The 20574-nt window shown below is 51.7% G+C and overlaps 1 protein-coding gene and 1 long non-coding RNA gene across 5 annotated transcripts in view; one reads left to right on the forward strand and one right to left on the reverse strand.

Annotated features, from left to right (window-relative positions):
* The window catches only part of CCNI (cyclin I), a 30052-nt gene extending 9512 nt beyond the window's left edge, over positions 1-20540 (reverse strand). The window contains exons 1-2 of one of the 2 annotated variants that reach the window (XM_064149730.1): positions 20188-20539; positions 4947-5103 (exon numbers count right to left, since the gene is read on the reverse strand). In XM_064149730.1, coding sequence (XP_064005800.1) covers positions 4947-5060 — 114 coding nt within the window. In that variant the 5' untranslated portion in view covers positions 5061-5103; positions 20188-20539. Of the gene's footprint in view, positions 1-4946; positions 5104-20187 lie in introns of both variants that reach the window. The other variant, XM_064149731.1, reaches the window with a different exon arrangement.
* LOC135178669 (uncharacterized) lies at positions 5099-20192 on the forward strand. 3 transcript variants are annotated; one of them, XR_010303679.1, is made up of 5 exons: positions 5099-5277; positions 8333-8397; positions 13312-14723; positions 17177-17454; positions 18250-20192. It is a non-coding gene; the product is annotated as an uncharacterized LOC135178669 (long non-coding RNA). The 3 variants fall into 3 exon arrangements; XR_010303680.1 differs by having other exon boundaries at positions 17235-17454; XR_010303681.1 differs by lacking the exon at positions 5099-5277 and adding an exon at positions 7939-8069.
* Positions 20541-20574: the final 34 nt, after the last annotated feature.

The following is a 20574-nucleotide window of genomic DNA, read 5'->3' on the forward strand; positions in this document are numbered from 1 at the left end:
CCTCCAGGCTTCCCTGAATCTTCTCACCCTTCATGGGCAGTGGGAGGCCAAACCTCTGGACTCAGCAGCAGCTTTAAATGGTCAGGCCTAACATAAAGAACAGCAACTGCACACGCAGAGCCTGACGGCAGCTGTCCCTTCCAGGTGAGGAATAAGCTGCCTTTGATCTGAGCCCCTGGAAAACAAGCCTGCATCTCAGCAAGACAGCGAGGAAAACAAAGAGCACACAGGCCTCACACAGAGCACCCTGCCCCTTAGACATGAAGCAAGCACTTGCAAAGGGGAGCAGGCAGGCTTTGGAATAAAACCTGGCTGCTCTGGAGCTGTCTGGGGAAGCAAAGTGCAGCTCCGTGCTGCACTAACAGACCACAAACCCTCTGTGGACTCCAGCCTCTAGCTGCAAAGAGGGGCACTAAGGTGGAGCTGTAAACAGAGGGGCACTAGGGTGGAGCTGCAAACAGAGGGGCACTAGGGTGGGGGGGAGAATCCCCTCACACAGCAAGAGCAGGTGGATTGAAAACTCACCTCATCGACAGCAGGAAAATTGGTTATAGCCTAGTTTAAAGGCCAAGCAGAAGGGAGAAGAATGGATCTCAGTGGACTCACAAACCTTGCTGCCACGTCCCAGCAAGGAGTTTCCCCCTTCACTCTTTGTCCCTTTGCCTCCAGGCTGTACCTGCACCTCCCTAGTAACACCAGTAAGAACTGCAGCTCCATAAAGGTAATTAAGCACCGAGGTCACCGCTCCTCATTAGCTAGGATTAAAAATGAAAATGAGCCACTGCGGTGGCTGACAGCAAGAAAGTCCCTTCGGGCTGGAAAGCAGAAGTTCCTCCTGGCTCTGCAGGTACTTTCCTGCAGCGGCTGCGTGTGGCCAGCTTTGTGCTGCCCACAGAAGCTGCTCCCTCCCGGGGTGGCAAAGCACAGTAGCCCAGCAGGAGGGCTCTAATCAACCAGAATTAACCCAGGCCCAGCAAGGGCAGGCTCGGCAGCAGCGGGCTGCTCCCAGGCAAACCTAGCAACAGCCCTGGGGACTGAAGGCCAAGGCAATTCCTCTGGCTGGAAGGCTCCAGAGTGTGAGCACAACACAAAGCATCCCTGCGGCCAGTTCCAGACTCTGGGAAATGCAGTCTCAGATAAATGTTATCTGTGAACTCCAACCTGGCTCCATTTGATTGCTGTCTAATCTAGCAGAAACACCTTAACCTGCTCAGGTTTCTCCTCTGTCTGCACTCCCAGACAGGGATGTTTTGCTCTTTCCTCTGTCTGTTTCTGCCTAGTTCAGCTTGGGGAGAAGCAGGTGACCCTGATCAGTAGTGAGGGGCTTCCAAAAAGGGCAGCTGGAAATCAAATGGGTCCCTCCTTTGGTCTCAGGATTGCTGGTTTACACCAGAGCAACCCCCGAACTGATGCCCACTGGGTTGCACCTCTCTGGCACCAGTTGGAATTGGAGGTGCTCTCCCGACAGCCTGCAGAAGGAGCATCTGGCAGGGTTTGCCCGGGGAGCAGCACAGCCTCTGCCATTGGCCCCATAAGGTGCACTGAGGCTGGGCAGGGGAACTGCTGCTGCCAAACCACAGCTGGGGGCAGCAACCTCACCAGCCTGGGCAAAAGCAGGAAGTCAAACGCTGCCCACAGGTTAAAACAGGCAGCAGAAGGTGAAAAGACCAACCCTAGGTCGTGTGAGGAGACAGTGGAAAAACTGGAAACATACTGGGAGTCTCCTTCCTCCAGAGGTGCAGAGAACAAACGAGCAGACAGGCAGGAGGAGCCAGAGCAGGCGAGAAGGGAGAAATGTTGGAAGAGAGGCTCTGTTTCTGTAATAAATAGCTCCAAGCCCCTTGGCTTGCACACCTCTGCTGCAGTTACTTGGTAACATGCAAAGAGCAACCTTTGACCAGTCTTTACTGCTTGATTTCTCAAGCCTTAACCACATGAAAGCTTCTGAATGCCATCTGCATATTCTATAACCCAAGGGCAGGGAGGGGAAAGGCGGAAGAGAAATTACCAAATCCATCCAGAAGCACCAGGAGGGTTCCAGACTCAGCCCACCTATTTTTGAATTCAAGCTGAAAAGTGCCTGTGAGATCTGGCTTTGATACACTGCAAATACCCAGAGCCAGTGGCCTACATTGAAAAGAGGGAAGCCAAAAGGAAAGGGGAGTTTGTTCCAGACAGGAAAAACTCAACAGAAAAATCACACAGGTTAGAGTATAAGGCTCAAAAGTCCCAAACAGACTTTGCAGCCTGTGCTAAAAATGTGAACTCTTCCTGTTCCTGTGAGTTTCCTCCTTTCAAAGGTCTCAACTCTGACACATCCTGAGCAGCTGAATTTGTTCCGGTTTTAAACATCAGAACCCAAAAACGCCTCCTCGAGTGCCAAAACTGCGTGTTCACTCCTGAAGAACAGCCATGGTGCACCCCAACCTGTTAGACTTCCACTGGTGCACTCACAGACCCTCTCCTGCACCCAGAGGACTTGATGAGAGCCCTCGCTGGGGTCAGCCCACCCTTGAAGCAAGGAGTGGAAAATCACAGGTGCTGGGGTTGCCAGATCTGATAGACAGAAGGATGCAAACTTCCCCACAGCCACTGCAAATGAACAACAGATTCAGACCCAGGGAGTTTGCAGGTTGCTGCAGCAGTAGCTGTTGGGGACCTGCAGCAAGCACCAGGGTGGTGGTCACTGAGGGGCTGTGACTGAAGGCTGCAGAAGTGGAGGGACACGTGGAAGCAGGGTGTCAGGAATGCTAGGCGCAGCGACACCTGAGTACAGCCCCGGGGGGGTTCAGCTGCACCCTGGCACAGCCAGGCAGGACCTCCCCAGAGCAGACAGCTGTGCTGCCCTGCCCTTCTCGGTCTGACCTTGGTAGGTCTGACACAGACACATACAGAGGGCTCAATCCCGTTTAACGATTCTTTGCTGCCAGAGCACATCTAGCAGCAGGGATTCCAGCTCAACAGGGCCAGCAGGGAAACAGAAAGAAAAAGGTCAGAGACAGCAGAGGTTTGGGGTGGAAATTTCAGGAGTGGAAAGAAACCCCAGGGAACAAGTGCAGCGGGCCAGGAACTGCTCCCAAGCACGGACTCAGTGACATGGTTGAAGTGCAGGGGAGGAGGGGAAGAGATCCTTCAGGATCATGATGTCATTGCACACTGCAAGGACATGCTTGGTGTTGGTCCAGGCCAGACCTGAGACTTGACACTGCCTTTAGGCACCAGGATGTTTCCATACCAGATCCTACTCAGACTTCCCACAGCAAGCAGCAGAGTCCCACAGACCTCCCCAAGTATTTAAGGGTATCGGAGGTGCTGCAAACTTCAACCACAGCAGCATTAAAAGCACCCTCGAGGTCAGCTGCTCTTTGCCTCCAGACAGGGCTTGAGGTCAGTCTTCCTGCTGCAGTCACAAGTGAAAGGTGGCACAGGTAAGGAATGCCATCTTCAGAGGGCAACCAGGCATTCCTGCAAGGGAGGGACTGCCTGGAAAACTACACAGCTGGTAGCTCCTGAGCCACCACAATCGACTTCATCAAGGCAAAAAACAGTGCCCTGTGCCTGTGAAATCCTCCCTGAGGAATCTGCTTGGGTTACACTCTCCAGGTCCCCAGCCTGCCTCATTATGCGGCAATCTTATCTCTCTGCACTGTAATCACTAAGCCCAGGCACACTGCCATCAACAGGCTGCTCCACCACAAGCCAGGGTCTCCAGTGGTACGTGCCCAAAGTCAGCCACAGCTCCCACACCCTCGGCACCTCTGGCAACCAAGGCACTCCTCTGGAAAGCCAGACCTGGGCAAATGCTGAGCCCCTTAAAACCTCACTTGCTTCTACACACCCAGAGCACTTCCTGCTCCCCAGACACAAACCAACCACCACACTGACTGGCTTTGACAAGTGAAAAGAATCAGGTGACCATTGCAGATGGATCAAGAGGCTCTGAGCCCCTCAGTGTGGTTATTTGTGCCCAGCCCAGGAACTAAGTGCCCAGAGCTCCCTGACAGTCACCCTCGTGTTTCACTTTTGTTTGGAACAGAACTGTGTGGAGCCCAGAGGCGTTTTCTGAGTGCACTCACCAGAGACACCTCCTCTGCAAACACCAGGGGGGTGGGTAAGGTCGTGAGCAACCTGCTCCAACCTCTCATCTGGCTCTGCTGCAGAACTTGAGTGGAAGGTTAGGCTGTGGACCCCCTGCTTGGCCCCTTCCACCCTGAATCCTCCCTGCAGTCCTATAAGCACATTCCTCCCTGGAACAAGCCAGTGCCTGGCTCTGCTTCCCGTGACACCAGCTTGCACCCTGCTCCATAAATAGTCCTCTTCCAGGCAGTGGGGCTCTTCCTGAAGCAGTGCCTCAGCAAGTCACATCCTGGCCTGTTCTCAGCTGTCACAACTGCAGCCCGTCCTGCAGCACTGGGCTGAGCCAGAGCTGACTCGGAGTAGGGATGAGTCTGGCCCAGAGTGGGCAGAGGGGGCAAAGCCAGGTTTTAGCTGTGGCCATGCTGTCTCAGGGGAGGCCTGAGCTAAGCTGGCAGTAACTTCATGTGAGAAGACATTTCCTGTGCCACCAGCACTGCAATGGTGTTATTAGGGAACCTAGCCCAAGGAAACGAAGCTGCTTTTAGGAGCTGCTGCAGAGCTGGTGCCCACTAGAAATGTGTGTTTAACTAGCCCCATCATTTGTAAACCTAATTTAATGAAGCCATCACATGTGTGTGCTCTCCCAGGAGGCAGCAGAGGTCTGACACTGTATGCTGCACAGTGTGTCCTGCCTCCCCAGGTGCAGAGATGTCCCTGAAACAAAGAAGTCATCACTTTCTCCAGAGTTTAATTTCCCAGCCTCAAGCAGAAGGCAATTGCTCCTGCCACAGCGTCAGCTGTTCCCACAGAGCCACACCCGAGGCTGCTCTCCAGCCCTTATAAGGAGGACTGATGGGAAGGGACGTTACCTGATTGGGCTGAATTTTCGGCACATGTGCTTTCCACATCTGAGCTTCCCTAGAGATTGCCGTCTCCAGAAGGAGAGACAACCTCTGGCTCTCCAGGGGTCCTGAAAACTTCATGGTAACCCTTGGATCCGCCTGCCACCCAGCTGGATACAGCTACCTGCAAAACCAAAGACAGCCTGGTGAATGTGGAGCTGCCACTGCTCAGTAAACTGACCAAAGGAAAGCAGGAATGCCAGGACAGCAGGGGCTGGAAGATGCCTGGAGATCACCGAGTCCAGCCCCCTTGCCAGGGCAGGGTCACCTAGAGAAGGTCACGCAGGAACACACCCAGGTGAGTTTGGAATCTCTCCAGAGATGGGAGACTCCACCACTCCTCAGGGTGGTGGACTCCACCACCTTGTCCTGTCACTGGGCACCACTGAACAAAGCTTGGTCCCATCCTCCTGACTCCCACCCCTGTAGCACTGAGATCCCCCTCAGGCTACTCTTCTCCAGACTGAACAGCCCCAATTCTCTTAGCCTTTCCCCATGACAGAGCTGTTCCAGTCCCCTCAGCACCTCTTTCTAGCCCTCTGCTGTCCCCTATCCAGTGAGTCCCTGTCCTTTTTGAACCAGGGAGCCAAGAACTGGACACATACACCAGATGTGGCCTCACCAGGGCAGAGCAGAGGGGGAAAATGAACCTCCCTCGACCTGCTGGCCACACTTCTGTATGCACCCCAGGATGCCACTGGCCTTCTTGGGCACATTGCTGCAAGAAAGAGAACAGACAGCGATGGGGTAGGTAGCAAAGCTGCCCAAGGAAACCCAAACCAGCTGGCTCAGATTCAGATGATGCTGGCCAAAAATCATGCACACCACCACCTCCGTGTGCTGCACAGTCCTGCCACTTGGAGGTCTCCAGCTTCCCTGTTGTGCAGGGAACAAGGCACGACCTTGCCAGCCTCATCAGCAGGAAAGAGTAGGGGGTTCAGGAAAAAGAGCTGTGTGGCAAATACAAAGAGGACTTCAGCAAGTTCACCACCTTGGCCCAGATCTTGCTGAAGCTAAACTCGCTATACCAGGGACACAAATCCCAGCCTCAGTGCCTGGTCAGTGCCAGCCTTACCCCAGTACTCCCAGCAGCAAAGGACAGCTCTGTGCATAACAGAGCAACACTTGTCTGAGAACTGAACTGACTTACAAGCTGGAGCCTGACAAATAGCTCAGTGTTTTGCCCTGCGTGGTTTGGAGCTCCCCATGGAAGCACAACCTGTTAGATGTGCAGTGCAGGGGGGGATCAGGAAGGTTCCTCTTGGGTCTGAAAATATGTTAGATCCACAGAACTTCAGTGCACAGCTCTCAGATAGCATATACAGAAAACATATAGAATCAAGCAGGTTGGAAGAGACCTCCAAGATCATCCAGGCCAACCTAGCACCCAGCCCTATCCAGTCAACTAGACCATGGCACTAAGTGTCCCAGACAGGCTTTGCTTCAATACCTCCAGGGACAGCAACTCCACCACCTCCCTGGGCAGCCCATTCCAATGCCAATCACTCTCTCTGCCAACAACTTCCTCCTAACATCCAGACTAGACCTGCCCTGGCACAACTTGAGGCTGTCCTCTTGTTCTGTTGCTGCTTGCCTGGCAGAAGAGACCAACCCCACCTGGCTACAGCCTCCCTTCAGGTAGCTGTAGACAGCAGTGAGCTCTGCCCTGAGCCTCCTCTGCTGCAGGCTGCACACCCCCAGCTCCCTCAGCTTCTCCTCACAGGGCTGTGCTCCAGGCCCCTCACCATGTTAGACCTCACCTCTTATGATTTTAGACAAGAAAGGAGCCCAGTGACAGCCTTTCCAAGTCAAAGTAATGGAGAAAACTTCTGCAAGGCCTACCCTTCTCCCAGGCAACCAGCAACAGAAGGGGACACAGTCTCAAGTTGTGCCAGGGGAGGTCTAGGCTGGATGTTAGGAGGAAGCTGTTGGCAGAGAGAGTGATTGGCATGGGAATGGGCTGCCCAGGGAGGTGGTGGAGTTGCTGTTCCTAGAGGTGTTGAAGCCAAGCCTGGCTGAGGCACTTAGTGCCATGGTCTGGTTGACTGGCCAGGGCTGGGTGCTAGGTTGGCCTGGCTGAGCTTGGAGGTCTCTTCCAACCTGCTTGGTTCTATGATTCTCTCACTGTCAGTTTCACTGCTGCAGGAGGATTTGATGGGCGTCACTCACACAGAACCTGCTACCCCCTCAAGCCCCACTTAGAGCCAGGCAGGTTTTAAGTGGCAAAGAAACGTCAGGAGTCTGGGTCCTGGAAGAGAAACCTCCCTTTTTTATAGTCTGTTCTTGTAAAACAAAAGCTTCTCCATGTTCACTGAAACAGGTTGTCCAGGGAGGCTGTGGACGACCTCTCCCTAGAGGTGCTGAAGGCCAGGCTGGATGAGGCCTTGAGCAACCTGGGCTAGTGGGAGGTGACCCTGCCCATGGCAGGGAGAGGGGTGGGGGTGGAACTGGATGATCTTGAAGGTCCCTTCCAACCCAAACCATTCTGTGAAGCTATGAGTAAGAAAAGAGAGGCTGTGCTGGCTCAGCACATTCCTGCACAGGTTTTTCTCCAGCCTGCCACTGGAATGATCCGAGGTGATGTGGGCCACATAGAGATTTTTCTGCCTGGTGAGAACAGTTTGGATGCATGATTTCCTGAAGGCTTCAAAATGCTCTGCAGTGCGTCTCAAAATCGCTGCTCATCAGCTCCTGAATGGCTCATGGAGCATCCCTGTGGCCTCTAAAGTCCCTGTGAAAATTCCTCACTTGACAAGAGGGAGACTGTACCTGGGAAGAGGTGAAATGTGGTTCTGTGGCTTATTTAGGTGCATTTACTTCTTTTAGCATTTATTTTTTCGCCCTCAGGTGATTCTAATGACACTGGGGCAACTGGGATGCACATTCACAGCCTCACCCCCAGCTCATTCCCTCCAGGGCTTCATTAACACCTCATTAAGCTCTCATCAGACAGGTTTCCCTGTGGGCTGGGCTGGTTCTCAAAGGCTGGATCACCATCAGCTCCTCCAGAGGAGGTGGGAAATGAGGAGAGCAGTGAGGAGAGCTGCACCCTCACAACGACAGGATAAAAAAGCAGTTCTAAATGAGCAGGTGAAATACTTTATCGCCTCTGCCATCTGCAAGGGGGGACCCTGGGGGTAGTTGTCACCTTGCAACTGAAGACCCCAGAGAAAGGGTCTCTCCAGGCCGGTGCAGAGCAAAAGCTGGGTGGTTTTAACTTTCCCCAGAGGACCTTTTCCAAGAGCTGGGAGACAGCGAGCTCCTCGCTGCATGCAGGAAGAAAGCAGTAGCTTTATTTAGCCCAAACTTGTCTCTTAACATGAAATATTGATGGTCCTTTCTTTGTTTTGCAGGAGACAGAGGGTAATTAGCCACCTCCCCCTCAATTCACTGGAGAAAACACAGGGGAAGTAAAAAGGTAGGAACTTCTTACAAGGGCTTGCAGTGGTATGATGAGAGAGAATGGACTGAGGCTTGAGGAGGGGAGGTTTAGACTGGAGATGAGGAAGAAACTCTTGACAGTGAGGTGGGGAGACACTGGAACAAGTTGCCCAGGGAGGTTGTGGATGCTCCCTCCCTTTAGGTGTTCAAGACCAGGCTGGAAAAGGCTTTGAGGAATCGGGCTGGTGGGAGGTGTCCCTGCCCACAGCATGGTGGGGGGATGACCTTTTAAGGTCCCTTCCAATCCAAACCACTCTGCAATTCTATGATAACTTAAGGCCACGGTGACCATGCTCAGGCACCTTGGGCTTTTTTCCTGTTGTGACTGACACAACATTTGCAGTGTATTTACAACACAAATGGGTTTCACAGGCCTCTGGGCCCAGAAAAGACCTTTTAGTTCCCCTGATCTATGTCAGCAGGTCAGTGGCCCCAAGAGAGAGCAGAGGGGTGTCCCTAGTGCACCCTGAATGCACATTTTTAATGAGCAGTGATGGCAACTCCTGTGCAGTTGCCAAGGGGATAGGAGAGGGGAAAATAACCTCTCCTTTCTGGACTTGGGAGGTAATTCAGTGAGTGCTGGGGCATAATAACCTTTATTAGGAGGGGGGAAAACAAAAAAAATAGGCAGAGGAATGACGTGCTTGAAAGTTTCCCTGGGAGCAAGAGTGATGCAGAGGCTTTTCCAGCAGCGAGAGCACGCCAGGCAGCTGGCCAACAACCCTGCGGGCTGAACCCAGTCTGCATCTAAATTTACATAGCCCTTAATCAGATAAAGGCACGCCATTTAAACCCAAAAAAAGCCAGCCTGCCCTGCATCCACGCAGCCCTACACAACCCCCCAGGGAGCCACTGCAGAGAAACCCAAGGGCCGGCACAGCTTCCCACAAACCAGCGTGTGGAAGTGGGGTGAAGACCATGGAGGGTCTGGACTTGGACTCTTCTAGCTGAAGATGATAAAACCCTGAGCATCACAGAAAAGCAGCGGCAAGGCTCCCACCAGCAGGAAAAGTGCCTGTCAGGGCAGCAGCTTCCCTGCAGAGAACAGCAGTACCTCAGCAGGGCTGAGCCCAGAGATTTGCTCCAGACAAAAATTCGCACTCCTCTGTGACTAAGCCCTGATAGAAGGACAAGGAACTGCTGGAGAGGGTGCAGAGGAGGCCGTGAAGAGGGTAAGAGGGCTGGAGCACCTCTGCTAAAAGGATAGGCTGAGAGAGTTGAGCCCCGAGAAAAGAAGGCTCCAAGGAGACCTAACAGAAACCTTCCAGTACCTGAATCATAGAATCATAGAATCAACCAGGTTGGAAGAGACCTCCAAGATCATCCAGTCCAACCTAGCACCCAGCCCTATCCAGTCAACTAGACCATGGCACTAAGTGCCTCAGCCAGGCTTTTCTTGAAGACCCCCAGGGACGGTGCCTCCACCACCTCCCTGGGCAGCCCATTCCAATGGGAAATCACTCTCTCTGTGAAGAACTTCTTCCCAGCTGGGGAGGGACTTTTATACAAAGGCTTGGGGTGACAGGAGGAGAGGTAATGGGTTGAAACTGGAAGAGATTTAGACTGAAGATGAGGAAGAAATTATTGACAGTGAGGGTGGGCAGACACTGGAACAGGCTGCCCAAGGAGGCTGTGGATGTCCCCTCCCTGGAGGTGTTCAAGGCCAGGCTGTACGAGACCTTGAGCAACCTGGGCTAGTGAGAGGTGTCCCTGCCCGTGGCAGGGGGCGGTTGGAACTTTGGAACTGGATGACCTTGAAGGTCTCTTTCATCCCAACCCATCCAATGAATCTGTGAGGACTGGGACCCATTGCTGGTGCAACTGCCATGGTGGTGACAGTCACCACCAACTCTCCCACCTGGCTTTCTGTGTTCCTGATTCCAAACTCAACTCCAGCTCCAGCCTGGTGCATTGTTGGGTTGGCTTTTTCCAACGGTCACTTTGTAAGTTTTTTAAACCAGTGAGCAAACAGTTTGCTAATCTTCACTAGAAGGTCAACTGGCCACACTGAAACCTCTTAAAGAACCCCTGGGAAGCTGGGAAAGGAGAAGTGAGCCAAGGCAACACAATGGCTTTGACGTCTACTGTGAGCCAGTCACAAGCTGCAGGTTGGATCTTGCTCTTAAATTAGAGAGTCAAAACCTTGGTGTGAAGTTTTTGCTGCCAAGGTTGGAGATCAGGAGAATTTTCATTCCTGCAAGAGCAGTCAGGCATTGGAACAGGCTGCCCAGGGAGGTGGTGGAGGTGTTGGAGAAACATGTGGACGTAGCACTGGGGACATGCTTTAATGGCCATGGTGGTGCTGGGTTGAAGGTTGGACTTGACGATCCCAAGATACCAGCCAAAACAATTTCATGATTCTACTTGTGGGAAGCATGACAAATCCCCTGCTTATCCATGAAAAATCCCCTGGCTTGGTCCATCTGATAAAGACCTCTCTTTCTGATCCGTGTTTCTAGCGACCTTCACTTGGAAGAGCCACTCTTGGTTCCCCTAGGGAAGCTGGAGGCTGCTAGGTGCTGCAGGCTCCCATTTTCAAACGCAGCTCTGTTTGCAGTAAGTGGGGCAGCACCTCCCTAGCCAGGAACACTTTTGAGTTGAGGGGGAATGCATCTGTCTGGCATGCAAAATAATCCATTCTGTTGGTATCTGCAGGGTTTGTAATACTCACACTAAAGGGTTGGACTTGATGATCTGTGAGGTCTCTTCCAACCTTGGTGATACTGTGTGTGTGTGTGATACAAGTGCCTCCTGCAGACAAAAGGTGCAGCTCCAGGAAGCCTCTTGGCCGCTGGCAGCACAAGCTCCCAACACAGCTCCTCGTTTCCCCCTGCCTCCAGTTGCAGTTCAGCTGCTCCAATAGAACAGCGCTGTGAACAGATCACTGGAAGCATTCAGGGCATCCAGAGAAACCTCTTTTGTTTTGGCTGTGGGTTGGTCTTTGGGGGGGGTTGTTTTTTGAAATCTATATAATTTCATTTAAAAAACAAGAAGATCTTCAGGGCTAGAGACAGCCTGAAACCTGCTGGTTTTACTGGGTGCCTAAACCCAGACAGGAGGGGTAATTCCAACAGAGCTAAACCACCACAGGCACTTCTGCAGAACTTGTAAGCACTTTAGGGCCCAGCAGCCAAATCTGCCTCAGCTTTAGATCTTCCAGATGACCTGCAAACAGACTTCTCTGGGTGGGGGAGGAGGGCGAAGCAGAAGGGAGAGAGGAAGGGGCTGAATTCCTGGGAGCTGCAGGCAGCCATCTGTGATTTCCAGGATCAAAACGCAGCCTGCACTGCTAGAAGAAATCGTCTGACTGCGAGTTGTGCTGAGAAATTTCAAAGGGGTGGGCAGGGGGATGGATGGATGTTAATTTTAGTATCTGGGGCTTCCTCTTGGCTTAACTCTTTCCTCACTCCAAGTCAGTAAAGCAGGCTGGAGATTTCTGCCCCACAGAGGTAAATGCCTCCAGTGTCGCTTGCATCTGAGAAGAGAAAAGCAGCAGGCTTTTGACAACTGTGCATCATTTTGTGGCACATAACAGTTCTGAGAGGACAACGGGTTTGTGATTGAAGAGTAAACTCTGCTGTGAGCAATCAGCTCTCTGTCCTTTCAACCTGAGGTGATAGGGATAAGCAGAGGGCTGGTGCCGAGCTGCAGAACCGGTTCGAGCTACAGAAGGTAACTCCTATTGCAGCCTGGTTAGTGGAAACAGCTTGACAGAGGTGTGAGGCAAGAAGTGATTGAGTTAAATTACTGGGGAAAAGATAGTTGGGAATACAGCTTCAAATCCCAGCATCTAAATAAGCAAGCAGGAGAAGCAAGGACCAGGCTTTTATGGAATGAATGCTGACATGAGATGAGAAATGCCTCAGCAGCCGACACAGATACGCTCCAGGTACACAACTAACAGTGCACATCCGAGTTGTGCAGGAAGCAGCCAGAGCCCTGAACCCAGAAAGAGCTGCTTTGGTTTGGGCTGGGAAGAGCAGAGGGCCGTTACCATCGGGCTGTGTGACTCAGGCAGAGCTAATTCCCACAACCTGCTACAAAGGCAAGCCTGTCAGATGTTTTGACAGCATCCTCTGGGCAGGCTCATGTACATCACACACTCACCACTTCTCTTCCTCCAACCAGCTTCTCCCTGGGAGTGCATAGCAAGTTGACCTCGTTTTCGTGCTGGTTTTCCAAATGGGAAGATTTTTCGCCCCCCCCAACATTTTAAAGAAACCTGTTAGTTAAAAACACGAGGAGAAGGCAGAGCAATGTTTTGATGGGCGGGGAGGGAGGTGTTTGAAGTCTGTTTTGAAACAGAAATGCCAGGGCCTGTTTTGCAACCAGAGAGGAGGAAGAGCAAGAGCCTCTGGAGAGGGCTGCATCGTGACCAGCAGCAGTGCATTCTTCTCACTACCGTTTTCTGTGCCTGTGCTGTTCAAAAAAAAGCAAGCTCAGATAGAGTTTGAGATGTGTGGAGCACTGTGGTAGAAAAACACCAACGTTTTCAGGTCACAGACAGGACCACGGAATGGTAGAGGTTGGAAGGGACCTCTGGAGATCATTGAGTCCAACCACCCTGCCAAGGCAGGTTCATCTAACGGAGGTAACGCAGGAACACACCCAGGTGGGCTTTCAAAGTCTCCCTCCAGCTCTCTGGGCAGCCTGTTCCAATGGACCATCACCCTTAAACTAAAGAAGTTCCTCTTAGAGGGAGCAAAAAAAATAAATAACGAAAAAAAAAAGACCAGGAGGAATATTTCATGGTCAAAAAAAGGCCTGGGTGAAGGCATTTGCAAATAGGAAGGAGGCTGCCACAGAGACAGTGGTGGCATAAAGCTGCTCTCTGATGGCTGCCACTCAAGGGGTTCTGCAGGTACAAGCCTGTGTTGTTCTCTTTTTCCAGCAGCCACCCTCGTGTAAAATCTGCACCTGCAAAGCCTTTCCCCTCCTACAGCCAGGGACCACGAAGCAGAGCAGTTCTAAGACATGACATCTGCTGTGCTGCACTCCCCAAGCCCCACGACTGACACCAGGGGTTTGCTACTGCTATTTGAGGGAAGCTTCCATTCTATTTTCCAAAGTAAGGACATGAAAAAAAAAGCCAAGGGAGAAGATGAACTCCTGCCTGAACTTCCAGACAAAGTTCCCATTCTTCCCTCCTGGCTAGACGGGCATGCTTCCAGACCTGTACCAGCCCTACCCCCTTCTCTAATGGCTCCGGGTGAGGTTTGCATTTCCTTCTTGTCTCAGCAACTGCCAAGATGAGTCTGTGCAAGCTGCATCTGCCCAGAAAGGCCTCTGGTCAGCAACAACTTCAAACTTTCTGTGCCACAGCTCAGGAACAATGCGAAGAAGCTGTTTGAAGCCAAGCTCTGGAGGCAGCGTGTGGCAACACAGCAAGTAAAGCATGGATACAAGGTAAGCTCAGAAGCCAGCCCGAGGAGACCAGCTCCGGCTGCACCACCTACGTGTTTGATGCAGAGAGGAGACGAAACTCAGTACACACTTTCATGACTTCTGCTTTCAGATTTTGGTTTATTTGAACCTAAAACTCAAAGCAGAAGTTATTAACTGATGGAAGGTGTTTGCTTGCAGGGCTTAAACTCAAGCAAAAGACGAAACCTTTGCAAAGTAACACCCTCCCCCATGCCACTTGATGAGCACCTGCAACAGAAATGCTAACATTGGAAACCAGACTCTGCGTTCTGCTCAGGAAGCTTCTGCATCTTTCTGAGACATGGTCCAGGATGGCTGGGGAACACTTGGGAACCCTCTAGGGTTGCTGATGTTGCTAAGGGCAGTTATTGAGAAGACAAAAGGGTGTGAGCCTGAGGAAGCTCTAATGAACGTGATTGCCTGCCCCCTAATTGGGGAGGGTCAAGCTACCTATTAACCAGTAATTGGAAGAGGTCTACATAAGAGCCAGGCCCAAAGCTCCACCACCAAATGCAGGAGTCTATGTAAGAAGTTGCCATGAAGGATGCAGTTCCAAGAAGCAGTCTCAGACAGGGTGGTGGCACACCATGGGCTGGTTCTTCCAGCAGATGTTGGAGCAGCTGTCCCTTACAGGGTAGAGGCTTTTGATACAGAAGAGCTCTGGGACTGCAAAGATAGAGCTAAGCTCCCTTCAGTGGTGCCCAGTGCCAGGACCAGAGGCAGGGGCACTAACTGGAATGCAGGAGATGTTCTTTCTAATCATCTAGAACACCTCTTCACTGTGAGGGTGACAGAACATCAGTAGAGCTTGCCTGGAGAGGCTGTGGAATCTCTGTCCTTGGAAATACTGAGAAGGCATCTGGAGCTCTTTACAGTGAGGTAGGTGAGACACTGGAACGGGTTGCCCAGGGACGCTGTGGATGCCCCCTCCCTGGAGGAGTTCAAGGCCAGGTTGGATGGGGCCCTGAGCAACTTGGGCTAGTGGGGGGGTGTTCCTGTCTGTGTGCAAGGGGGTTGGAGCTGGATGACCTTTAAGGACCTTTCTAACCCAAGCCATTTTACAATGATTCTACAACATGGGCCAGGATGTAGCTGGTTTTAGACTGCTCTGCTTGAGAGGAGAGGGAGGTTGGACAAGATGACCTTCAGATGTCCCTTCCACTCAACCACTCTGTGATCTTAAGGGCTTTAGGCTTAAAATGGCACAGTTGTGAGGGCTCAGCTGCATACCCAGAGCAGCTCATGGGTTTTTCAGGCATCAAATGCTGAAAGCTGAGCAGGAAGGCTTTAAAAATTAAAAAAAAAGAAAGGGGCAGAACAGGCATTATGTAATGTCTCACTGCTGCTCTCCTAGAAGAGACACATGCAGAGTGTGATTCACTTCTCCCATCACCAATATAACTTGGGATAAAACAACAGTAACTTGAAGGAAGCTACTCTGAGGGGAAAATCAAGCTCATAAAACGTATGAGAGTGAACAGTAATTTCATAAAATAGGGCCAGAGGCTTTCAAGCTCATAAAAGCTAACTCTCTCCAGGCAAGGGCCAACAGGCATTCAGCATCTGAAGCATCAGACACCACCTCTTGAGTAATATAATCCCCTGAAACCAAATAAATACAGAGCCTCTGTGGGCAGCAACGGAGAGACAGGATTCAGCAGTAGCTCTTTTTGTCTTTCAGCAGCAGTCAGTCATTAACAGAAATGAGCAGCAACAAACCCAAACAAGTTTATACCCAGTTCAACACTTGCAGCCAAAGAACTGGGTAACTACTATGCCTTGGTTCCTCTTGACAGCAAGAAAAGAGAATTTTCATCTGAGAACATAAACGTTCACTGAGGCCAATATTTTTGCTTTGTAAATTCTGATTGACTTCAGAGTAAATTATCAGTGATTACAGCTAATATTGGGATCCAGCATGAGGCACTGAAAAGATAATTATGAGGAAATGAGGAATTATCTGCTGTTGAAACAATAGATCAATTATGAGGTACAGCACAGTAGCTGCAGAGCAGCATTCTTAGGCTCTGAGGGTACCATCTCCTCTTTCTCATCAACCCAAAGAGAACCCACAGTTATAAAGCTTAATTATCCTCCAGGAGCTCCAGCTCGCTGACTAATTAGGCTTTTGTTGAGACAATACAACAAAGGATGTAATTCCAATTGTCCACAAAAATAGGCAGGCACAGTCCTGGCTCTTCCCTGCATATCCATCTCTCCTGCTCAATCAGTATGAACCTAACAGCTGTGATATCCCCAGTTCTGGACAACCTAAAGCAAACATTCCTTAGCCTAAAATAAGCCCCAGGAAGGAACCTTTGGAAGGAGGAGGTAGGATAGAGAAAACAGTGAGACTGAGGCTGGCAGAAGGTTGCTGTTGCTTCCCCAAAGTATGCTGTGCAAAATTTGCCCTTGCTCTTAGACTCATCTGCAGTGCTTTCATGAATGGAGACCAAGCTGCATTTGATGGTCACGTTCCTATAGCAGCTGCACAGCAGCAGTTAGGAAAAATTCAACCCCAAGATTTAGTCGAAATTCTAAGGAAAGGTAAAGGTTGAAGCCCCTCTTTGCTCCTATCAGCACAAGCACAGACTCATTTGCAGTGCTTTCGTGAATGGAGACCAAGCTGCATTTGATGGTTGTGTTCCTATAGCAGCTGCACCCTTTCCAGCTGCATGGCAGCAGCTGGGAGAAATTCAACCTCAAGACTTAGTCGAAATTGCAAGGAAAGTAAAAGTTGAAGCCCCTTTTTGCTCCTATCAGCACAAGCACAGACTCATTTGCAGTGCTTTCGTGAATGGAGACCAAGCTGCATTTGATGGTTGTGTTCCTATAGCAGCTGCACCCTTTCCAGCTGCATGGCAGCAGTTGGGAGCAGTTCAACCCCAAGATTTGCATCAAAATTGCAAGGAAGGTAAAGGTTGAAGCTTTGGGGAGCCAGGTTCTCATCCAGCACCCCACTCCAGTCAAGAGCTACCCCAGCCAAGAAAGGAGATCTTGCTGTATGCAGCAAAATACCACCAAAAAGGCACTAAAGCCTCTGGCAAATGGCTTCGTCCAGCACCTCCCATCAGCCCAGCAAAGAAAATGTTTGATGTCTGGGCTGATGAGCAAAATGGAGTATCTGCACTAACATGTTATGTGTGAGTGTGCTTTTAGCTGAGTTTATTGCAAGTGCAAATAGCCATTATGGTTAATAAAGCAGTGTTGATATTTGCAGTTAGCAAACACACAGGAAGGGAACATTTCAGACCACATCTGCTTCATACTGGGATGGGAGACAGGTGAGATTTTTTTCCTTCCATCTGAATGACTTCACTTTGCTTTTCTAGCACTTGAAAATGGCTGTTATTGTGCTCAGCCCTCACAAAAACTACCCTCTCCTCTCAGTGAACCAGAATCCACATCCTCGATGACCAGCTTGGATTTCCTGTTGCTCCATCACTGTCCTGGTGACAAGGATATGGGGTTTGTACCTTCTCCAGCCCCACAGTTAGGGGAGCAAAGGAAAAGAGCAACATTTTGTTCCTGGGTAGATCGGGTTTTGGCACCCACGTTACATCTTAAAGAGGAGGATTTCCAGATCCTACAACTCCATCTGGAGACACAGGTATTCTCCTTTATTCACATGCTGCTTTTGTTTGTGCAACAGAGCCCAAAGGGCTATCCTTTGGAGGTCAGTATATGATGTTCAGCTTCCCTGAAGCCACTGGTCCTACCTAGTCCCTTTAAAATCTCTCCCTGGCAATATGTAGCTGTGTATGTGTTCCACCACTCACTTCAGATGGATCATTTACATCACTATAACACTGAATCTTACTGCTTAAAAGTGACACCAGCAAAGCCCGAGATGAAACCTATGAATATATGTGCTCCCCAAGGGGCAGTTCAGCGTGAGGTCAAGATTAATTACTGCTCTAAGCAGGGCACTGCTGCGGGTATGCAAAGGAAAGCATCTCGCACACTGGCCCGGCGGGGGATGGAGGGGACGTGTTCCACCACATTAGCACTGCTCACCTTCTTTCTCTTGCCTCCTACGAAGGGAGTGAGGGAAGAGAAGGTGAGAAGGCGAAATGTAAGAGACTAATTACAAGGGAAGTGCTCAAAGCTGTGAAAAGCTAAACACCTGGGTCCATCTACTGACTTAAAGTTTACCCCAAGGCAATCACATCAGCAAAGGTAGTGGCACTGAACAGCTCATACTTGGATTGAAGTCTATTTAATCTGATAAGTGTCTGTAAATGTTATCGTGACAATCGGAAAACAGGAAAGTAACAGATTTTAGAACGTAATTGTTGACTGCATCTAAGTTTTAATAGATGGCAGGCATAGCTCTGGATACTGCATTGCCCTGGAAAACACAGGTCTAACGCTTGACTTGTCTGTTCCCCCCGTTATTCCAAAGCCTCCAGGATGTGAGGATATGAACCACTGGGCTATGACTTTCCCTAATGCTACACCTGAGCCAACCCAGACTCCCCTGTACCACCTGGAAGAGTCCAGAGAGGCTGCAGAGCCAGCCTGAATAACCTCAATGCTGGCCCCAGACTCCAATCCTGCAACAGCCCCAGGAGGGGCTGACTGGCAACAAGTCTGGGCATGTGGCAGGGCTGACAATGGGGGGACTCTGCCCTGTGCGGCTGAAGATACTCTGACTAGCCAGCACCCAACACAGCTGAGGCTAGTCAGTGCCCTCAGCTGTATCCAGAAAGGGCTGATGATGAGACTGGAGCAGAAAACACTCCACGGGGGGGCTGCTCTGCTCACGGTATCTAATCAACACCCAGCTGCAGTCCTGGGACATCCCAGACACGAAACAAGGCATCCACCAAGCAGGACATTTTGTAGAGAGGGTCCTGATAGAGCAAAGCTCTTACCATGAAATGACAGAGGTGATGTCGAAGTGTTTTCAAATAAGGACCCAGAGCAAACAAAGCACAGAACTAAGTAAGAATATAGAATGGATACAATGAACAGTAAGTCTAAGATCAGTTCTGCTGTACCTAACTAGACACAAGTTTTAAAGAGGAGTGAAGGATGATTAGAAGTGTATGTGTATATATATATGCACCCTGTGAAAGCTCAGTTCCTGCTGGGGAGAAGCCAAAAGATCATCTTCCCACATCCCACGCCAAGGTCTCTGCAGACACAGATCAGACCACACCGTCCCCCAGCCAAGCTACTTCAAAACCAAACCTGAATCATTTGCAGAGATCCAAACTCAAACCCTCGAGACAAGGAAAACACGCTGCGATTCTGCTTTTTGAGCAGCAAACTCCTCCCCAGCCTCACCTCGCAAAACCTGGGCTCCGCAGGTTTAAATCAGGGCAGAAGTAACAGTCAGCCCTAGCCAGGGGGGGAGCCCCAGGGATGGGGCTGGGGGGGACACAGCCACATCTGCCAGGGAAAGGGTGGGAGAGGCTGCGGAAAGCAGAGTTTCACCACCACATCATGCATTCCGCTCAGCTTAATTAGTTAAAAGGAATCTCACCCTTCTGTCTTTAAAGGGAGCTGTGCCATGCACAGGCTGCTGCAGCTCACCGCGGAAGGAATAGTTTGGAAGCACACAAAGGCGGACGCTGAAAAGCACTTTCAAATTCCAGCTCGAAACAGTCTGGCTTCTAACACCCTCATTTTTAAGGGCAGGAGAATGCGGGGTTGTTCTTTTACTCCTTCACAGGGTCAAAAGGGGAGCATAAGGGAACAGGTTTTGCCGTGTTCCAAGTTCTGAAGAGGATTTTTTTTCTTTGCGAGTCTGCTTTCTACCACCAGCACGATAAATAGCTGCTGGTAACCTCATTCCCTTTGAGTTCACCCCGCTGGAGATAGATTTCTAGCACACAATGCCGCTCTTCTTTGAAGGCGATTTCTTCCGATGGCAGATGGGAGGGCACAGACGGACGGGAGCAGAGCGCAGCCCATCTCTGCAAGTGAAGTGCACCGAGACAACAGAACAAAAAACCCCAATTCCGTGCGCCACAAAGAGCCGCCCGGCCCAGCGCTGTGACAGGGACTCACACCTGGGGCACAGATGCGCTGCTTGGCCCCCAAACACGGAGGGGGGCACACGGGACAGGGGCCAGCCTCGGGCACCAGCACCGCCTAGACAGAGACCGGCCAGACACCAGCAGCGACGGGACAGGGGGGCAGAGGAGGGCGCGGTGTGCACTGCTCACCTTCAACACTCGCAGAGAAGCGATGCACAGCGCCCGGGCACACACACGGCATCGCCTGCAGGATGCCCCCCCGCACCCACACGCTCCCCCGGCGCTTCGCACCCCCTTCCCCAGCTGGGACCTCCCGCCCTCGTCCCCTCTCGCCCCTTTCCCGCCTCGCTGCTCACCTCCCCTGCGCGGCGGCGGGGTGCCCGGCGGGGCCCGGCCATCAGCACCCCATGACGGGGCGACGGCGGCGGGGCTCCTCCGCGGCGCTTCAGCACCCTGCGGGCCCCATAGCCGGGGCAGCTGCGGCGGCGGCGGCGGCCGGCGGGCTCATGTCGCCATGGCGGGGCAGCGGCGACAGGGGAAGGGAGGGAAGGGATCGGGGAGGGAAAGGCGGGCCGCCGCCGCCGCCGCCGCGCTGGGGGGGAGGGGGGGGGGGTAAAATAAAATCAAAAGGAAAAGGGAGGGGGGGAGCGAGAGGCAGCCCGCAGCCAGCCGCGTCCCGGGGGGAGCAGGGCAGGGAAAGAAGGGCCGGCCGCCGCGCCGCGCCGCCCCTCGGCCCATTCCCG

Source organism: Pogoniulus pusillus, chromosome 10 (assembly GCF_015220805.1).
Source record: "Pogoniulus pusillus isolate bPogPus1 chromosome 10, bPogPus1.pri, whole genome shotgun sequence".
NCBI classification, from domain to species: Eukaryota; Metazoa; Chordata; class Aves; order Piciformes; family Lybiidae; genus Pogoniulus; species Pogoniulus pusillus.